This window comes from Sturnus vulgaris, chromosome 7, assembly GCF_052056855.1.
Source record: "Sturnus vulgaris isolate bStuVul1 chromosome 7, bStuVul1.hap1, whole genome shotgun sequence".
NCBI lineage: Eukaryota > Metazoa > Chordata > Aves > Passeriformes > Sturnidae > Sturnus > Sturnus vulgaris.
The window spans coordinates 40836065-40854039 of NC_142249.1; the positions used below are offsets into that span (position 1 = coordinate 40836065).

General features: G+C 52.1%; 2 protein-coding genes across 4 annotated transcripts in view; one reads left to right on the top strand and one right to left on the bottom strand.

The window, feature by feature from the left end:
* Positions 1-5608: 5608 nt before the first annotated feature.
* On the bottom strand, positions 5609-6472 carry RPRM (reprimo, TP53 dependent G2 arrest mediator homolog). The gene has a single exon (XM_014892077.2). The coding sequence runs from the start codon at positions 6290-6292 to the stop codon at positions 5852-5854; it is 441 nt and encodes a 146-aa protein (XP_014747563.2). The 5' UTR covers positions 6293-6472; the 3' UTR covers positions 5609-5851.
* Positions 6473-15700: 9228 nt separating this feature from the next.
* GALNT13 (polypeptide N-acetylgalactosaminyltransferase 13) overlaps positions 15701-17975 on the top strand; it is a 50275-nt gene continuing 48000 nt past the window's right edge. For all 3 annotated transcript variants that reach the window (XM_088168451.1, XM_088168450.1, XM_088168447.1), the window contains exon 1: positions 15701-16367. The gene's annotated coding sequence lies outside the window, so the exon portion shown is untranslated. The remainder of the gene's footprint in view (positions 16368-17975) is intronic.

A 17975-nucleotide genomic window follows, 5' to 3' on the forward strand; every position in this document is an offset into this window, starting at 1 on the left:
GATTCCAGCTCCTCCATCCCTGCTCCATTTATTTAATCCTGATCCCAGTTCCTCCATCCCTGCTCCATTTATTTAATCCTGATCCCAGTTCCTCCATCCCTGCTCCATTTATTTAATCCTGATCCCAGCTCCTCCATCCCTGCTCCATTCATTTAATCCTGATTCCAGCTCCTCCATCCCTGCTCCATTTATTTAATCCTGATCCCAGTTCCTCCATCCCTGCTCCATTCATTTAACCCTGATCCCAGTTCCTCCATCCCTGCTCCATTCATTTAATCCTGATCCCAGTTCCTCCATTCCTGTTTCCTTCTCCTCCATCCCTGCTCCATCTCCTTCATTTTCTCCATCTCCTTTATTTCCATCTCCTCCATCTCTGCTCCATTTGTTTAATCTTGATTCCATCTCCTCCATCCCCATCTGCTCCATCCCTGCTCCATCTCCTCCATCCCTGTTTCATCTCCTTTATTTCCATCTCTCTCTGCTCCATTTATTCAATCCTGTTTCCATCTCCTCCATCCCCTTTCCATCTCCTTTATCTCCATCTCCTCCATCCCTGCTCCATTTGTTTAATCCTGTTTCCATCTCCTGCATCTCCATCCCCATCTCCTCCATCCCTGTTTCCATTTCCTTTTATTCCATCTCCTCCACCCTCTCTCCATCTCCTCCATCCCTGTTTCCATCTCCTCCATCTCCTCCCTCCCTGTTCCATCTCTTTTAATTCCATCTCCTCCATCCCTGATTCCATCTCCTTTTATTCCATCTCCTTTTATTCCATCTCCTCCATCCCTGTTTCCCTCTCCCTCGCTGTTGCTCCACTCAGGCTCTCTGGGGACACTTCCCAAGCACAGCAGGCAGGAGTTGGGGCTGAATCCCAGTGGATTGTGATGGGATGAGGGCGGGGACAGTGATGGATTGCTCGGTGTGTTTGTCACATCAGCTGCTCCTGGCGCTGGTTTTCCACGGGCTAAAAATACATCCCATAACTGTGGAATGGGTCCCAGGCTGCCCGTGGCAGAATTGATGGATCTGCTCAGCCCTGGAAAACTCCGACTTCCTTCGATTTTCATCTGCACAGGAAGTGCTGGGCCCCAGTGATAAAAAAATATTGGATTTTTGGCATAAAATAATAAAGGTGTCCATAAAAAACCCCGATCCCTATACATGCATCAGTGACCACTGGGCAGTCATGGAATTATGGGATGGTTTGGGATGGAAGGGACTTTCAAACCATCCCATTCCATGGGCAGGGACATCTCCCACTGTCCCTGGTTATTCCAGCCTGGCCTGGGACATTCCAGGGATCCAGGGGCAGCCACAGCAAATCTGGGAATTCCCAATTCCCAATATCCCAAAATCCCATCCATCCCTGCCCTCTGGCACTGGGAGCCATTCCCTGTGTCCTGTCCCTCCATCCCTTGTCCCCAGTCCCTCTCCAGCTCTCCTGGAGCCCCTTCAGGCCCTGGAATGTGCTGGAAGCTCTCCCTGGATCCTTCCCTTCTCCAGGGGAACATTCCCAGCTCTCCCTGGATCCTTCCCTTCTCCAGGGGAACATTCCCAGCTCTCCCTGGATCCTTCCCTTCTCCAGGGGAACATTCCTAGCCTGGCTCCAAATTCCAGATGGAATAAATTCCACTAATATATCCAATAAATAAATATATATAATAAATCCCAATAATATATCCATTGATATTCCTTGCTCTGGAATTCAGTGAAGGGAGAAGATGCTGCTGTTAAAATTTCACCTCGGAGGACTCAGGGAATTTTGGGATGAAAAAAAACCCCAACCCTTAATTCCAACACTTGAACATTTGGAAATAATTCCTGCACCAACCCTTTGACCCCAGAGTTTGGGAATTACAATTCCAGGTTCAGGGGCTGGGAATTGGCTGGAAAAATTTGGCTGCCAGCAGCAGCTCCAAAATTCCAATTTTGGGACAAAAACTCCAAACCTTAATTCTGGAGCTGGCACTGCTGGATCCTTTTCCAGAGGAATTGGGAGAGTCGCTGTCCCTGGAGCAATTTTTTCCCTCTGGAATCAATGGGATCCGATCCATTCATGGACACAAACAGGCCTGGGAGGAGGAGCAGCCTCGCTAATGAGCTGCTCGTTAATGATCATTAATGGGCTCCTGTTAATGAGGGGGCCCAGCTGAATATTGGGATTTTTAAAGTGAGTTCCCAGCTGAGTATTGGGATTTTTAAATTTGGTTCCCAGCTGAATATTGGGATTTTTAAATTTGGTTCCCAGCTGAATATTGGGATTTTTAGGAGGGGCTCTCAGCTGAATACTGGGATTTTAAAAGTGGGTTTCCAGCTGAATATTGGGATTTTTAGAGGGGATCCCAGCTGAATATTGAGATTTTTTTTAGAGGGATTCTCCTCTGAATATTGGAATTTTTAAAGTGAGTTCCTAGCTGAATATTGGGATTTTTAAATTTGGTTCCCAGCTGAATATTGGGATTTTTAGAGGGATTCTCATCTGAATATTGGGGTTTTTAGGAGGGGTTTTCAGCTGAATATTGGGATTTTTCGAGTTGGTTCCCAGCTGAATATTGGGATTTTTAGGAGGGGTTTTCATGTGAACATTGGGATTTTTAGAGGGAATCCTGGCTGAATATTGGGATTTTTTCGAGTTGGTTCCCAGCTGAACACTGAGATTTTTAGGAGGGGCTCCCAGATGAATATTGGGAGTTTTAAAGTCGTTCCCATCTGAATATTGAGATTTTTAGAGGGATTCCCAGTTGAATACTGGGATTTTTAGGAGAGGTTTTCATCTGAATATTGGGATTTTTAGGAGGGGTTTTCATTGAATATTGGGATTTTTTGAGGGGATCCCACCTGAATATTGGGATTTTTAGGGAACATCCTTTCATTAGGAATTGCCAGCCCAGCACTGCAGGATCCAGGGACGGATCCCACCTGGAATAATAAATATTAAGGCAAACCAGGAGGCTGCAACTGCCCTGACCCTACAAAGGTTTCCCTTTTTAGCTCCAAATGAACTTCGGGTGCAGATTTCCCCTCACTGGAGCCGAGCTGCTTTAAAAATCAATGGGAATTTGGCCTGAGCATGGAATTGGAATTAACCCTCCCCAGCCCTGGTGTGGCTGAGCTGCCAAATTAATCCTTCCCCTCATCCCTCACCTGGGGATGGTTCCCAAAAACAGGAGGGAAGGAGAAGTAAAAAAACATTACCTGGAGAGCTCCCAGGGTTATCCAGAGGCTCTGGAAGCTCCAGGAGTGTTTTTAATGAATTTCTCCAGGCTCGGGGATGGAGCCAAGCTCTGCAGAGGGGCTGTGGGAACATCCCAGGCTCCTCCAGAAGGATCCGCAGCACTTTGGAGCTGTAAGGGTGAAATCCAGGCTTGGATTTCTGTTCCCAGCCTGAATTCCTGGAGGGAAGCGCAGGCACCAGGAATCCCTGGGATCCAGGGGGAGTTGGGTTTATTCCCAGAAGGTTTTTTCCTGGGATTTTTCTGATTTTTTTTTTTCCCCTGGGATTTTTCTGATTTTTTTTCCCGGGATTTTCTGATTTTTCCCGGGATTTCACACACTGAGGGATATGTGGCCTCAAGCTCTGCCCTGGAGCTGCTGGCACTGGGATTTAATCCATAAAAATGATGTCATGGCTGTGGAGACAGGAATTAGGAATTCAGGAAGCTTGAGGTGAGACCATTCCAGCCCTGACCCCAAGAAAGTCACTTTGGAGTTTTGTGTCGCTGTACTCCAGGAGAATTCCAAATATTCCATGGGGGACCTGCTCTGCCTGGGGCTGCAGGGAATTTTTGGGTGTTGTTCACACCAAAACAGCCCTAAAAAAAACCCAAAACTTGTTCCTCCCACGGATTCTTCCTGCAGCTTTCCAGGTGTTTTCCTAAAAATGATGGGGGCAGCTGGAAAATCTCTGTTCCCCATGGAGTTCCTGCTCCAAAAATCACCCCAAAAATGCGGGATTGAGGTGATCCCAGAGTCTGGGAGGTTTTTCCTCCCCATCCCTGGACAGGTTATAAATATCCCATTTTTAGGATCCAATTTGTGCCAAATCCCAAATCCCCACGGGGCAGAGGGAGACAATCCCAAATCCCATGGATGGACTGGATGTGTCCCAACATCACCCAAGGAAAAATCCTTCTCCCGACATTTCCCTGCCCCAAAATGAGGGATATTTTTAGGGATTAGAGCCACAAACACTGGATTAGAGTGGGGGCACCAGGCGAGGAGGGATTTTGGATTGAAAATTGCACAATTTTAGGTCAGAACCGGAGTTTGCCTTGGCTTGGAATTCCGGTGTTGGGAAAAGCTTTGGCTGCTGGCAAAGGTTAATTAAAATATGTTCCACTCCGAGCATTCCCTGTAATTAAGAAAGGATTCCTGATGAATTAACTCCCAAAAAAGTGCCCAAGAATTCCAAGATTCGGGAATGCTCGTGTTCTCCACAACACCACAAAATATTGCAGTTAACCAGCTGGAAACGCTTTGGAACGACCGAAACCTCTTTATTATTGTGTTATCCCAAAATTCCTCTTTTCCTAACGTTCCCTTGGCACTAAAGGGTAAAAAAAAAAGGGGGGAATTCTGGATCAATTTCTCCAGGCGGGAACGTTTGTGCCCCGCGGTTCCCGATGCGGGGAGTGTTTGTTCCCGGGAGAACGGGCACATCTGTTCTTTGTCTTTCCCGAAATGAGGGATCGCTGCCGAGATTCCTGCCGGGCTCAGGGAATTGATTCCATGGGGATGCTCTGCTTTGGCTCAGCCTCTGGCAGCTCCAGCTTTTTCCAATCCCTTCCAGGTTTCACCTTTTCCATCCTCAGTTTAAACTCCTGATTATCTCCCCTAAGGGTGTCCATACAATTTCGGGAGCTCGCCCATCTCCACCCCCGGGATAAACCAGGAAGCTCCAAAAGCTTCCAGCACTAAAAACATGGACAATCGATATTTCCCAGCGGGAATTTGGGTGTCAGGAGAGCGATTTTCCCGCAGGTTGTTGGAGCCTCTGCGTTCCCATCCCGCTGTTGGGATTCCCGGGAAGCGCCTCTGGCTCTCCCACTCCTCCTGCAGCCGATAAATCCTGGGATTTATCCCCAGGAGCCCCCGGGAATGGAGAAGCAGCTCGGGAAGCTCGCGAGGGAAGATCCTCATGGAGGGAATGGAGGGAGAAACCCAAATCCCGTGGGAGCAGCGGCTTCTCCCTCCCTGGAATGTGCCCGCGCCAAGTCACCTGTTGGTCCGGCTTTTAGCTGGATATAAAAGCTGGATTTTGTGCTTTCCCAGAGCCACAATTCCCGCTGTATTCCAGCTGCTTTCCCTGGCCACAGCCTCGATCCAGGGGCAGGAACGCAATTCCCGCATCTCCCCACGCGCAGGGATGCGGGTCCCGCGCTCAGCCAGCCGCGGGGGCTGGAAAAACGCCGGAAAAACGCTGGAAAAGGGAAGTTTTCATCCAGCTGGAAGGGAAATCCCGCCTGGATGAGCCTTGGGGGGACAGGGAAAGCTTCATCCAGGGCGCTGCCCGCTCCCCTCCGCCGCATCCCGGACTCGAGGGCGGGAGGGGAAAGGGGAAGGGGAAGGGGAAGGGATGGAGGCGGACGGAATAAGGAGCCCAGACCTGTTGCCATCAGAGCACGCTTTACTTCGGCAGCCGCGGGCGGCCGGACGGGACGGGACCGGGCCGGGTCGGGATGTGCCGGGATGTGCCGGGTTCGGCGGCTCCGGCCACCCCGAGCATCTCCCGACCTCCGGCACGCCGGGATCCATCGGCCCGCTGTTTTTTTTTTTTTTTTTTTCATGAAGAAAAGGTCGGAGCCGAGCCCGGCAGGGCTGAGGGCTGCCAGCCCCGGGCTGAGCGCTGCGGTCAGTACGGCCCCACCACCACCGCCTCCACCTCCTTGGACGGGCGGCGGTCCTTGACCAGAAAGTTGATCATGCCCTCGGACTTGATGAGGAGGTTGCAGCCGAGGAAGAAGATGCCGAACACCACGGTGAGGGCCAGCACGCACATGACGGCGATCTGCACCACCCGCATGATGTACAGGCTGCGCTCGTCCCCCGCCGCGCCGCTGCCGTCGGTCACCACGGAGGCGGCGGTGCAGCAGCGCAGCGCCCGCTCCAGCTCCAGCGCCGCTCCCCCGGCCCCCGCCAGCAGCCCCGCAGCCGCCGAGGAGCCGTTCATCCCTGCCGGCATTCCCAGAGAACCGTTCATCCCTCCTGGAACTCCCAGCGAGCCGTTCATCCCTGCTGGAATCCCCGGCGAGCCGTTCATCCCCGCCGGGAGCCCCGCCGAGGATCCGTTCATCCCTCCCGGCAGCTCCGCCGCCGCCGCCGCTTCATGCAGGCGGCCCGAGCCGGGCCGGGCCGAGCCGTGCCGAGCCCAGGTGAGCCCAGCTGGGCCGTGCCGAGCCCAGGTGAGCCCAGCCTGGCCGCTCGGCGCTGCCCCGAGCCCGCGGAGCCGCCGCGCTGCCCGCACGGCACCGCCCGCTCCGCTCCGCCCCGAGGGGCAGCGGGGAGGGACCGGGTGGGGTGGGGAGGGAGGGAAGGGAGGGGAGAGGGGTTGGGAAGGGATGGAGGGAGGTGAAAAAGGGAGGGGAGAGGGGCTGGGGATGAGTGGAGGGAGGAAGGGAGGGGAGCAATAGGGGGAGGGTTGAGCTGGGGAGGGAGGGGCAGAGGGGAGGGGAGAGAGGCTGAGAGGGAGGGAGGGAGGGTTTGAAGGGTGAGGCGGCGGAGAAGGGAGGAGAAGCTTTGGGGATGGAGAGAGGGAGAAAAGGGAGCAGAAGGGTTCGGGAGGCGGGAGGAGGGGAAAGGTTTGGGGGGGAGAGGGAAAAGGGAGGGAGGGGAAAGGGTCAGGGAGGGGAACGGGAAGGACGGGGGGGGTTTGGGGGCACAGAGAAGGGGTCGGAGGGGAAAGGGGTCGGGAAGGGGAGAGGCTTTGAGGGGAATCTTTGGGAATCGGGATGGCAGGTCAGGAAAAAGGGGAGGGCGGCGTTTTTGGGAAGAGGGTCCGGCATGGAAAAGGGTCGGGAAGGGGAGCGGGTTTGGGGAGGAGGGAGGGGGAGTGGGGAAGGGATTGGGGGGCACAGAGGGGCTGGGAGGGGGCTCTGGATGTGGCGAGGGGAGGATTTGGGGGTCAGGAGAATGGGATTGGGGGCTTGGAGAGCCGGGATGGGGCAAGGAGGGATGTGAGGGGGGTTTAGGGAATGAGTCTTGATGGGAGAAGTTGGGAGGGGGATGAGGAGGGAGATTTGGGGGAATGGGAGGATTTGGGGGAATGAGAGGTTTTGGGGGAATGGGGAACCCGGATTTTTTCTTTTTCCCGTGGGATTTGTGCTGGGTTTTGGCACATGGATTTCAGGGATGGACTTTCCTAAGGGAGGGGGCTTTGGGAAGTGTCTCTGAGGGAATGGGGTTTGGGGATGCTTTTAGGGGAAACTGTCAGAGATCAGATTTGGTGGGAGTGGGATTTCCACGAGGGTTTTAGTGGGATCGAGCTCTGGGCCGTGCATTCCCAGGGAAGTGGGGTGGTGTTTTTGGGAAAACTCTTTTTGGAGGAGGTTTTTGTGGTGAGGGGATGCAGGGCCAGTCCTGGGAAGAACCAGAGCAAACTTTTGGGTCCCCGTGGGCTCGGGTGGTTGAACTCCCCCATTCCCAAAATTCCCCCAGCTCCGTTTTCATGGAATATCCAGCTCCGAGGGGTTTGGAGCCTTCCCGTGTGCGCAGGGGAGGTGACAAAGGCGTGGTGGCAGCCAGGTGACACTGGGGACTGTGCCCCCCTGGATCCCACTGCCCATCCCGGGGATCCAAACTCTTCCCAAATACCTGGGAATTGTTGGGAATTCTTGTCCACACCCCCCCCCCCCCCCCCCCCCCCCCCCATCTGAGGGGAGCGCCAGTTTCCCGTGGATGATTTTGGAGGTTTGGGAAGAACCGGAGGGTGGCGGCAGCTCCCGACAGGCAGAGCCGTGGTCTGGGTGTATCCCGACATTCCAGATCCCTGGAATTCCCAGGGATGGGCAGCACAGCCAGTGCCGAGCTGAGGCCCGGCCGTGACTTGGGAATTTCCCGGAGGAGAATGTGGATGCAGGGCTGGGAGCGGCGGCCGAGATTAACCCTGTGCTGTCCTGCCCGGGTGGAGATGGGATCATCCCAAACATCCCCGGGGATCCGTGTGGGATCATCCCAAACATTCCATGGGATTTGTGTGGGATCATCCCAAACATCCCCGGGGATCCGTGTGGGATCATCCCAAACATTCCATAGGATAAGTGTGGGATGATCCCAAATATTCCATGGGATCCGTGTGGGATCATCTCAAGCATTCCATGAGATCCGTGTGGGATCATCCCAAACACCCCCACGGATCTATGTGTGGAATTGGGATCATCCCAAACATCCACGGGGATCCATGTGGGATCATCCCAACCATTCCATGGGATCCGTGTGGGATCATCCCAAACAGCCCCAGGGATCCATGTGGGATCTATGTGTGATCATTGGGATCCACGTGGGATCAATGGGGTCAGTGGGATCCATGTGGGACCAATTGGATCAATGGAATCCGTGTGGGATCCATGGGGGATCAATGGGGTCAGTGGGATCCGTGTGGGATCATTGGGATCCGTGTGGGATCAGTGGGGTGGGACAATCCCTGCCCACAGGAGCTGTGCCATGGTCTTGGGGCCTGTGGGGATTTCCTGGGATGCTCCTCATGGAATGAAGAGGTGCAGAGGCCAAGGCCTGGACAAGGGAAGTTTCCCAAACCCCTTCCAGCTGATCCGTCCTGCTGGGGTGACATCTGGGGTGGCACCTGGGACAACACCTGGGACTCAGTTCTGGGGGAATTTTGGACTCGATGACCTTGGGGGGCTTTTCCAACGAAGCCATTCCATGATTCCATGATGAGGTGGCTCCTGGATGTCACCTGTGCCCGTGTCCTGTCCCCTGGGTCACCTTTTTAGGGCTGACAGTCCCCTCACTGCCCTGCCTCGCTCCCTCATCCCATGGGAACATTTTGTTTTCCCGCTGGAAGGAAAAGATGGGATTGATAGGAAGGAGCCAAGGCAGTGCTGGCAGTTCCTGCAGCCAGGGAAAAGCTGGAAGAGCTCTTGGAACTGCTCACGATTCCCGTTTGGGTTCTCTCCCTTCTCAGCAGGCACGTGGGCACAGCTCTGCCCTTGGCATCGTCACCTGCCAGCTCCTGGCAACTCCCTGGGAAAGTGCTCCCATCCCTCAATTATGGCTGGAAAAATCCCATCCCTCATTTAGGACGGGAAAAATCCCATCCCTAAATTCTGAGAGGAACAATTGGAGGCAGGAAGGGTCCTGTTCCCTCCTGTGTCCCACATATCCCGATCCCATTATCCCATCCCTATCCCACACATCCCAGTCCCATTCCTGACTCCCACTCGGCCCCGGATCCCGGACTGCGGAGCGGAGCCGGGATTGCCGGGAGAGCAGCGACACCTGGTGACACTCGGGATAGCGGGATAGAGACACCGGGATAGCGGGATAGAGACACCGGGATAGCGGGATAGAGACACCGGGATAGCGGGATAGAGACACCGGGATAGCGGGATACCACGATATCGGGATACAGGCACGGGGATAGCGGGATACAGGCACGGGGATAGCGGGATACAGGCACTGGGATACCGGGAATGTGCCCGGGCACAGTCACGCGCTCCGGGCAGCCCCTTCCCCACCGCTCCCCCTTTCCAAGGGCACAGATCCCATTCCCAAATCCCAGCAGCACCGGGACTCGCTGTCACTGCAAAGCTCTTGGGCTTCAGATTCCCGGGAATTCCACGGCTGGAATCTCAGATCATGGAACGGTTTGGGATTGGGAGGGACTCTAAATCCCATCCCATTATCCCATCCTGTCCCATTATCCCATCCCATTATCCCATCCCATTATCCCATCCCATTATCCCATCCCATTATCCCATCCTGTCCCATTATCCCATCCCATTATCCCATCCCACCTCCCACTATCCCAGGCTGGCAGGGACCTCCTGCAGCCACCTCACCTCGCTGTGGGAATAATCCCGGGAATCCCAGTGCCTGATAAAAATCCTGGGAATCTCCCCAGGGAAACTTTAGAACCCTGGCAGCTTTGATTTTTCCCGTTATTTTTTTCCCTACGTTTTCACTCTGGTTGCGATTGGAAGCTGTTCTGTTCTGAGCAGGTCAGTGCACACAAAATTTGGGAAATTTTAATTTGGGAAAGGATTGTGCCAGGATCATTTTCATTCCGGGATCCAGCTGGGAATCCACATCCCACTCCAGGATCTTTTTGGGATCTAAAAATTCCCTGCTTGGTTCTGCTCCGGTTATAAAAGTGGGATGGGCAGGAAGGAAAGGGAAACAATCCCGTGGATCCACGGGATGTGGAGCTGCTGGAGATGTTCCAAGGGTTGCATCCAGACTGGGAGAGCTGGGAATGTTCCCCTGGAGAAGGAAAGGATCCAGGGAGAGCTGGGAATGTTCCCCTGGAGAAGGGAAGGATCCAGGGAGAGCTGGGAATGTTCCCCTGGAGAAGGGAAGGATCCAGGGAGAGCTTCCAGCACATTCCAGGAGAGCTGGAGAGGGATTTGGGACAAGGGATGGAGGGACAGGACACAGGGAATGGCTCCCAGTGCCAGAGGGCAGGGATGGATGGGATATTGGGAATTGGGATATTGGGATATTGGAAAGGAATTCCTGCCTGGGAGGGTTTGGAAGAACTGGAATGGAATTCCCAGAAAAGCTCTGAGCCCTTTGCAATTCCAGGAATTTCCTTGGGAATGCAATCCTGGTTTGGAGTCACCGTTATCAGTTCGATACCAACAAATTCCCGTTATTATCAGACAATCAATCAGGATGGATTTTTTTTAAGCTTCCCAAAACTTTGGGATCACGGGATAATGTGGGAATCTCTGGTCACATTTTCAGAGCAGCAGTGACAGAGTTTTACATAAAGAACAATTAAAATTCCAATTAAACAACAATTAAAATGAATATGCCAGTGTCATCCTTTTCCTGGGGAATGGATCAGTTTTCCATGGAATGGAACAGTTTTTAATTTGAATTAGTAATAATGTATCAATTAATTTTAAATTAATTTAACATTGGAATGGGATGGGAGAGGCTCTTTGGGCTCTCAGGATTTTCCAGGCTCTTTTCCAGGACAGAACTGGGATTTTCCAGCTCTTTTCCAAGGAGCTTCTGGTGCTTCCCAAATTCAGTAAAATCCCCTGGTTTTTTGGTTTTTTTTTTTGAGAATAGTTGGAATTCCAGAGATCCTCTGGAGCACTGGTCCGCGCTGGGGAATTTCCCCAATTTCCTGCCTTTATTCCCTTTATTCTTCCATTCCTTGGAAACTTGGGAAAAGGGGAAATCAGGGAATTCAGGAACCTCCTCGGGTGCAAACCTGGCTCTTTTCCATCTGTTTTCCACACATTTTGAGCATTTCAATGGAAGTTAAAATGTGCAAAAGAATATTTCCCAAGTTTTATTTTCCCCCATATTTATTTATTCCCCCATTTTTATTTATTTCCCCATTTTTATTTATTTTCCCCATTTATTTATTCCCCTCCATTTATTTATTTCCCCGATTTTTATTTCTCCCTTTTTTTTTATTTATTTTTTTTTTATTTTATTTTTGGTTATTTGTGGTGGGGTTTTGTTTTGTTTTGGGGGTTTTTGGGTTTGTTTTTTTTTTTTTTTATTTTTAAAATATTCTCTGTATTTTCATTTTTTCAGGCCTCCAGCTGGAATGGGAAATTCTCTTTGAGAGACAGAGGAGGAAAAAAATTCCAAGGGAATATGAGGGAAAGGGGAGGAACCTTGGATATCTCCCAGTTTCCTTTGTTGTTGAATTCACTCAGGTCTGAAAAATTAATGAATCCCAAATCCTGGAATTATGTTGGAGCCTGGCACGTGGGAATCTGGAACTAGAGGAAAAGTTCTGGGACTTCCAGGCTTAAAAATTAGCATTTTTAATTAGCATTTCCCAGCTAATTCTGGAGATTATTGTTCTTTCCTTGCTGTTTCCAAAGGCTCCATGGAATTTTCTTGCACACAGTTAAAAGGGAAAATTTTGGGGAATATTTAAAATTTTTTTGCTGTTTCCTGCAAGTTTTTAATTCCAGCAAAACGCGGATTTTTGGTTTCTGTACGAAATCCATTCCCCATCTCCACACATCCGAGGCTTTTTTAGGTGGGAATTTCTTTTCCCAACGAAAATTTTTCTTTTCTTCCTGGAAAAAACCCCAGGAATTTAAAGATCCCTTTACTTCCAGACTCAGAAGTGGTGTCCCGATTCCTACATCCCAAAATCCTGGAATGTTTTGGAAAGGCCCTCAAAGCTCAGCCCATTCCAGGATTTTTCCACGAATAAAACTGAAGGATTTTCCTGCTGCTCTTCCAAAGGGGTGGGATTGGGATTAAATTCCCAATTGCATCCTGGATTTTTGCTGCTTTTCCCTGTTTTTGGGGATGGTTTGGATGATGTCGGACTCCATGGATCGGGGCTTCCTTGGGATCGGGATTTCCTTGGGGTCGGGATTTTCTTGGGATCGGGATTTCCTGGGGTCGGGGTTTCCTGGGGTCGGGATTTCCTTGGGATCGGGATTTCCTGGGGTCGGGATTTCCTGGGATCGGGATTTCCTAGGATTTGGGTTGGAGCAGAGCCCTTCCCGTGAGGATTGGTCTGGGCAGGGGAGGGATGCTCTGATTTCCCGGGAATTCTCCATCCCTGCGCTCCCAGGAAAGGCTGAAAGCCGGGCAGGGCCGGAGCTGCAATGCAGAGAAATCCCTGGATCAGCCTCGGGGATGCAGGGAATGCAGGGAATGCAGGGAATGCTGGAATCAGGAATGCAGGGAATGCAGGGAATGCAGGGAATGCTGGAATCAGAGAATTCAGGGAATGCAGGCAATGCTGGAATCGGGGATCCAGGGAATGTTGGAATGCAGAGAATGCAGGAAGTGCGGGAATCAGGGAATGTTGGAATTGGGGATGCAGGCAATGCAGGAATCATGGATGCAGAGAATGTGGGGATGCAGGGAATGCAGGGATGCAGGGAATGCAGGGAATCAGAGAATGCAGGAAATGTTGGATGCAGGGAATGCTGGAATCAGGAATTCAGGGAATGCTGGAATCAGAGAATTCAGAGAATGCAGACAATGCTGGAATCAGGGATACAGGGAATGTTGGAATGCAGAGAATGGAATCAGGGATGCAGGGACTGCTTGCATGCAGAAAATGAAGGAAGTGCAGTAATCGTGGATGCAGAGAATGTGGGAATTGGGGAATGCAGGAATGGAGGAATCAGGGAATGCTGTAATCAGGGAGGCTGGAATGTTGGAATCAGTGAATGCAGGGAATGCTGGAATGCAGGGAATGCTGGAATGCAGGGAATGCTGGAATCAGGGGATGAAGGGAATGTTGGATGCAGGGAATTCTGGAAATGCTGAAGTGCTGGAGTCGGGAATGCAGGGAATGCAGGATGCAGGGAATGCTGGAATCAGGGAATGCAGGGAGTGGTGGAATCAGGGAATGCAGGGAGTGTTGGAATCAGGGAATTCAGGAATCATGGATACAGAGAATGTTGGAATCAGGGAATGCTGGATGCAGGGAATGTGGGAACGCTGGAATGCAGGAATGGAGGACTCAGGGGATGCAGGGAATGCAGGAATCAGGGATGCTGGAATGTTGGACTCAGAGAATGCTGGAATCAGGAATGCAGGGAATGAAGGGAATGCAGGAATCAGGGAATCAGAGGATGCAGGAAATGCTGGAATGCAGGAAACGTTGGATGCAGGGAATGCTGGAAATGCTGGAATGCAGGATGCAGAGAATCAGAGAATGTTTGAATCAGGGATGCTGGAATGCAGGAATCAAATATGCAGGAAATGTTGGATGCAGGAAATGTTGGATGCAGGGAATGCAGAGAATGCAGGAATCCCAGCTTTCCCCAGGAATTCTTTAACCCTTCCCTCCCTGGAGCAGCTGCTCCCAGCACCTCAAAGGGAGGGGAAAAACTCTGAGAAATTTTTCAGGATGAGTTGGGAAGAGAAAGAGGCCCCTAAATAATTTATTAAATATTTTAATTAGTGAAAGATGCCTTAATTACTTACACGGAAAAAAATGCTTTATTGCTTTTTTTTTTTATAAGGGAAAAATCCTTTAATGATTTATTTTATTAAGAAAAGAAGAATTTTCCCTTATTTTATGATGGAAAAAATGCTTTTATTGCTTATTTTATAAACAAAAAAAAAGCTTCTATTCCTTATTGCATAAAGGAAAAAAAAAAGCTTTTATTATTTCTTTTATAAAGGCAAAAATGCTTTTATTGCTGATTTTAGAAGGGAGAAAACCCTTTTACGACTTATTTTTAAGGAAAAATGCTTTTATTGCTTATTTTATAGAGGGCAAAACGCTTTTATTGCTAATTTTATAAGGAAGAAAAGGTTTCTATTACTGAATCTATGAGGTAAAAAATGTTTTTATTGCTTGTTTTTTAGGGAGGAATATTTTAATTATTTTTTAAGGAGAAAAATGTTTTTATTGCTTATTGTTTTAGGAGGGGGGAATATTTTAATTAACTTTTAAGGAGAAAAATGTTTTTATCCTTTTTTTTTTTTTTTTGGATGAGGAACAAAATCCAAAGTGCCAGACGAGGTTTCTTTTGTCACAGCATTTGGCGTTCATTAAAAATTGTCCCTGTATGGATCGGGATGGGATTTAATTCCCTTTCCATCCCAAATCATTCCAGGATTCTGGGATTTATCCATGAATCCCTGACAGAAACTCTCCGGGATTCATTTCCCTTTCTCCTCCTGCACAGGGGGGGTGAGCAGCTTTCACCTTTTGATTTTTTTTCCCAGAGAGCGAATTCCCAAAAAAAAAAAAAAGTCAGGAAATTCCACCCAAATGCCGGCAGGAGAGATGGAGCCCCTGGGACTGAGGGGTGTGAACTGGGAACGGCTTTGGGGATGGGAATGGGGGTCCGGGGGATGGGAATGGGGGTCCAGGGGGATGGGAATGGGGGTCCCGGGGATGGGAACAGGAATGGGAATGGGGTCCCGGGCATGGGAAATCTGCTCTGGTGCGGGTCTGGGGTCACCCGCTGTGCCCGTGCCTGCTTTGCCCTGCTCCCCCCGGCATTCCCTGGGCTCCCCTCGGTGCTTCCAGCCTTCTCCTGCTCCCCTCGGCACCGCCTCCCACATTCCCACATCCATCCCATCACCATCCCCGCCTTTCCCTGCTCCCCTCTCCATCCCCATCCCAAATCCCATCCCCATCCCAAATCCCGATCCCATCCCCATCCCAAATCCCGATCCCATCCCCATCCCAGCCCCCGATCCCCTCCCCATCCCAAATCCCGATCCCATCCCAAATCCCGATCCCATCCCAAATCCCGATCCCATCCCAAATCCCGATCCCATCACCATCCCCATCCCAAATCCCGATCTCCTCTCCATCCCCATCCCAGCCCCCGATCCCTATCCCCGCCTTTCCCGGCTCCATCCCCATCCCCTCCTCTCCCTCCGGCGCCGCCTCCGCCCCTTCCCTCCCTGCGCGATTCTCGAGGCCGGGGCCGCCCCCGGCACCTGCCCGGCCCTTCCTCTCTCCCTCCATCCTCATCATCCCTCCCTCCATCCCTCCCTCCATCCTCATCATCCCTCCCTCCATCCTCATCATCCCTCCCTCCATCCCTCCCTCCATCCTCATCATCCCTCCCTGTCCCCTCCCTCTCCCCCGCTGCCCCCGGGCCGAGCCGCAGCATCGCGGGAGCCGCGGCCATTGCGGCCGAGGCGGGGCCGCTCCCGGGGCCGCTCCCCCCGCTCAGCCCCGGCCATGAGGAGGAGGAGGAGGAGGGCGGCGGCTCCGCGCTGAGACCCCCCCGGACCGCGCTGAGACCCCCCCGGACCGGCGGGGCTGAGATTCCCGGTCTGGAGGTCCTGAATCTCCGGGTGATGCTGAGATCCCCTGGATGCTGCTGAGACCCCCCGGGTGATGCTGAGCACCCCAGCATCCTGCTGACCCCCCGAGCTGGAGCTGCTGGACCCCCCTGGACCCTGCTGAACCCCAGGACTGATCGGGCTGAACCCCTGGACTGGAGGGGCTGAGCCCCCCCTGGACCCTGCTGAGCCCCCCTGGACCCTGCCGAACCCCCAAACTGGAGCTGCTGGACCCCCCAGGACCCTGCTGAACCCTCGGACTGACGCGGCTGAGCCCCCCTGGACCCTGCTGGAGCCCCAGACTGGAAGCGCTGGACCCTCCAGGACCCTGCTGGACCCTCCAGGACCCTGCTGGACCCCAAGACTGACGGGGCTGAACCCCCGGACCCTGCTGAGCCCCCCGGGCCGCTTCTGAGCTCGGGGCTCCGCTGCAGGTGAGGCCGGGGGGGCCGTGCCGGGCTCCCCCCGCTCCTTCAGCCGCAGCTCCGTTATCCCGAGGGCTCCCCCCATTCCCGGCTCCGTTATCCCGAGGGCTCCCCCCTCTCCCGGCTCCGTTATCCCGAGGGCTCCCCCCATTCCCGGCTCCGTTATCCCGAGGGCTCCCCCCATTCCCGGCTCCGTTATCCCGAGGGCTCCCCCCATTCCCGGCTCCGTTATCCCGAGGGCTCCCCCTCTCCCGGCTCCGTTATCCCGAGGGATCTCCCCCGTTCCCGGCTCCGTTATCCCGAGGGATCCCCCCCGCTCTGCCCGGCGCTCCCCCCGCTCTCGCTAATCCCGGGAGTTTTGCCTAATCCGGGTTTAGCCGGGCTGGGCCGGCGATGTGTGAGCAGAGCCGTGCCAATCCCGACCCCGGGATCCTCTCGGGAGCTCCGCTGGGCCTCGAGGATATTCCAAATATCCCTGGAAAAACAGCCCAAATATTCCAAATATCCCTGGAAAACCGCGCGCGGAGGCTGCTTGTGGTAGGACGGAGCGTTTTATCCATTTCATCCACAGCTTTTCCTGGAATAGCGCTGTCAGGATTCCCTGGAATGATGTTTCGGGCTGTGGATTTCAGCCGTAGGTTTCCCTGGAAAAGCGTTTTGGGCTGTCAGGATTCCCTGGAATAACGCTTAGGGCTGTGAATTTCAGCCATAAGAATTCCTGGAATAATGCTTTGGATTGTGGATTTTAGACATAAGATTTCCTGGAATAATGTTTTAGATTGCGGATTTCAGCTGTAGGATTCCCTGGAATTCTGCTTTGGGTTGTCAGGATTCCCTGGAATAATGATTAGGACTGTGAATTTCAGCCATAGGATTTCCTGGAATAATGTGTTGGATTGCGGATTTTAGACATAGGATTCCCTGGAATTCTGCTCAGGTCTGTCAGGATTCCTTGGAATTTCGTTTTGGGCTGTCAGGATTCCCTGGAATGATGTTTTGGGCTGTGAATTTCAACCATAGAATTCCTGGAATAATGTTTTAGATTGTGGATTTCATCTGTAGAATTTCCTGGAATTCTGCTCAGGTCTGTCAGGATTCCCTGGAATTTTGTTTTGGGCTATCAGGATTCCCTGGAATTACGCTTAGGGCTGTGAATTTCAGCCATAAGAATTCCTGGAATAATGTTTTGGATTGTGGATTTTAGACATAGGATTTCTTGGAATAATATTTTGGGCTGCCAGGATTCCCTGGAATTCTGCTTTGGGCTGCCAGGATTCCCTGGAATTCTGTTTTGGGCTGTCAGGATTCTCTGGGAATGCCCCATCCTGGCTGCTTCCCGTTTTTCCCGGTATTTTTTTCCCGGTGCTTGCACAGGGTGGGATGCACCGGGATAATTCCACTTAAATTCCATTAAAATTCCATTAAAATTCTGCTTAAATTCCACTCAAATTCCTCCCGCATGGAAATGAGGATGGAAACAGCCCGGACTGCTGGAAATGGGATTTGTCTCAGGCGTTAAAAATTGGGATTGTCCCAGAAAATCCCAAAGTTTGGATGGCAGCTGCTTTCCCTGGAATCGGGTAAAAGGCGCTTCGGAGCTGATGGAAAATCAAATTT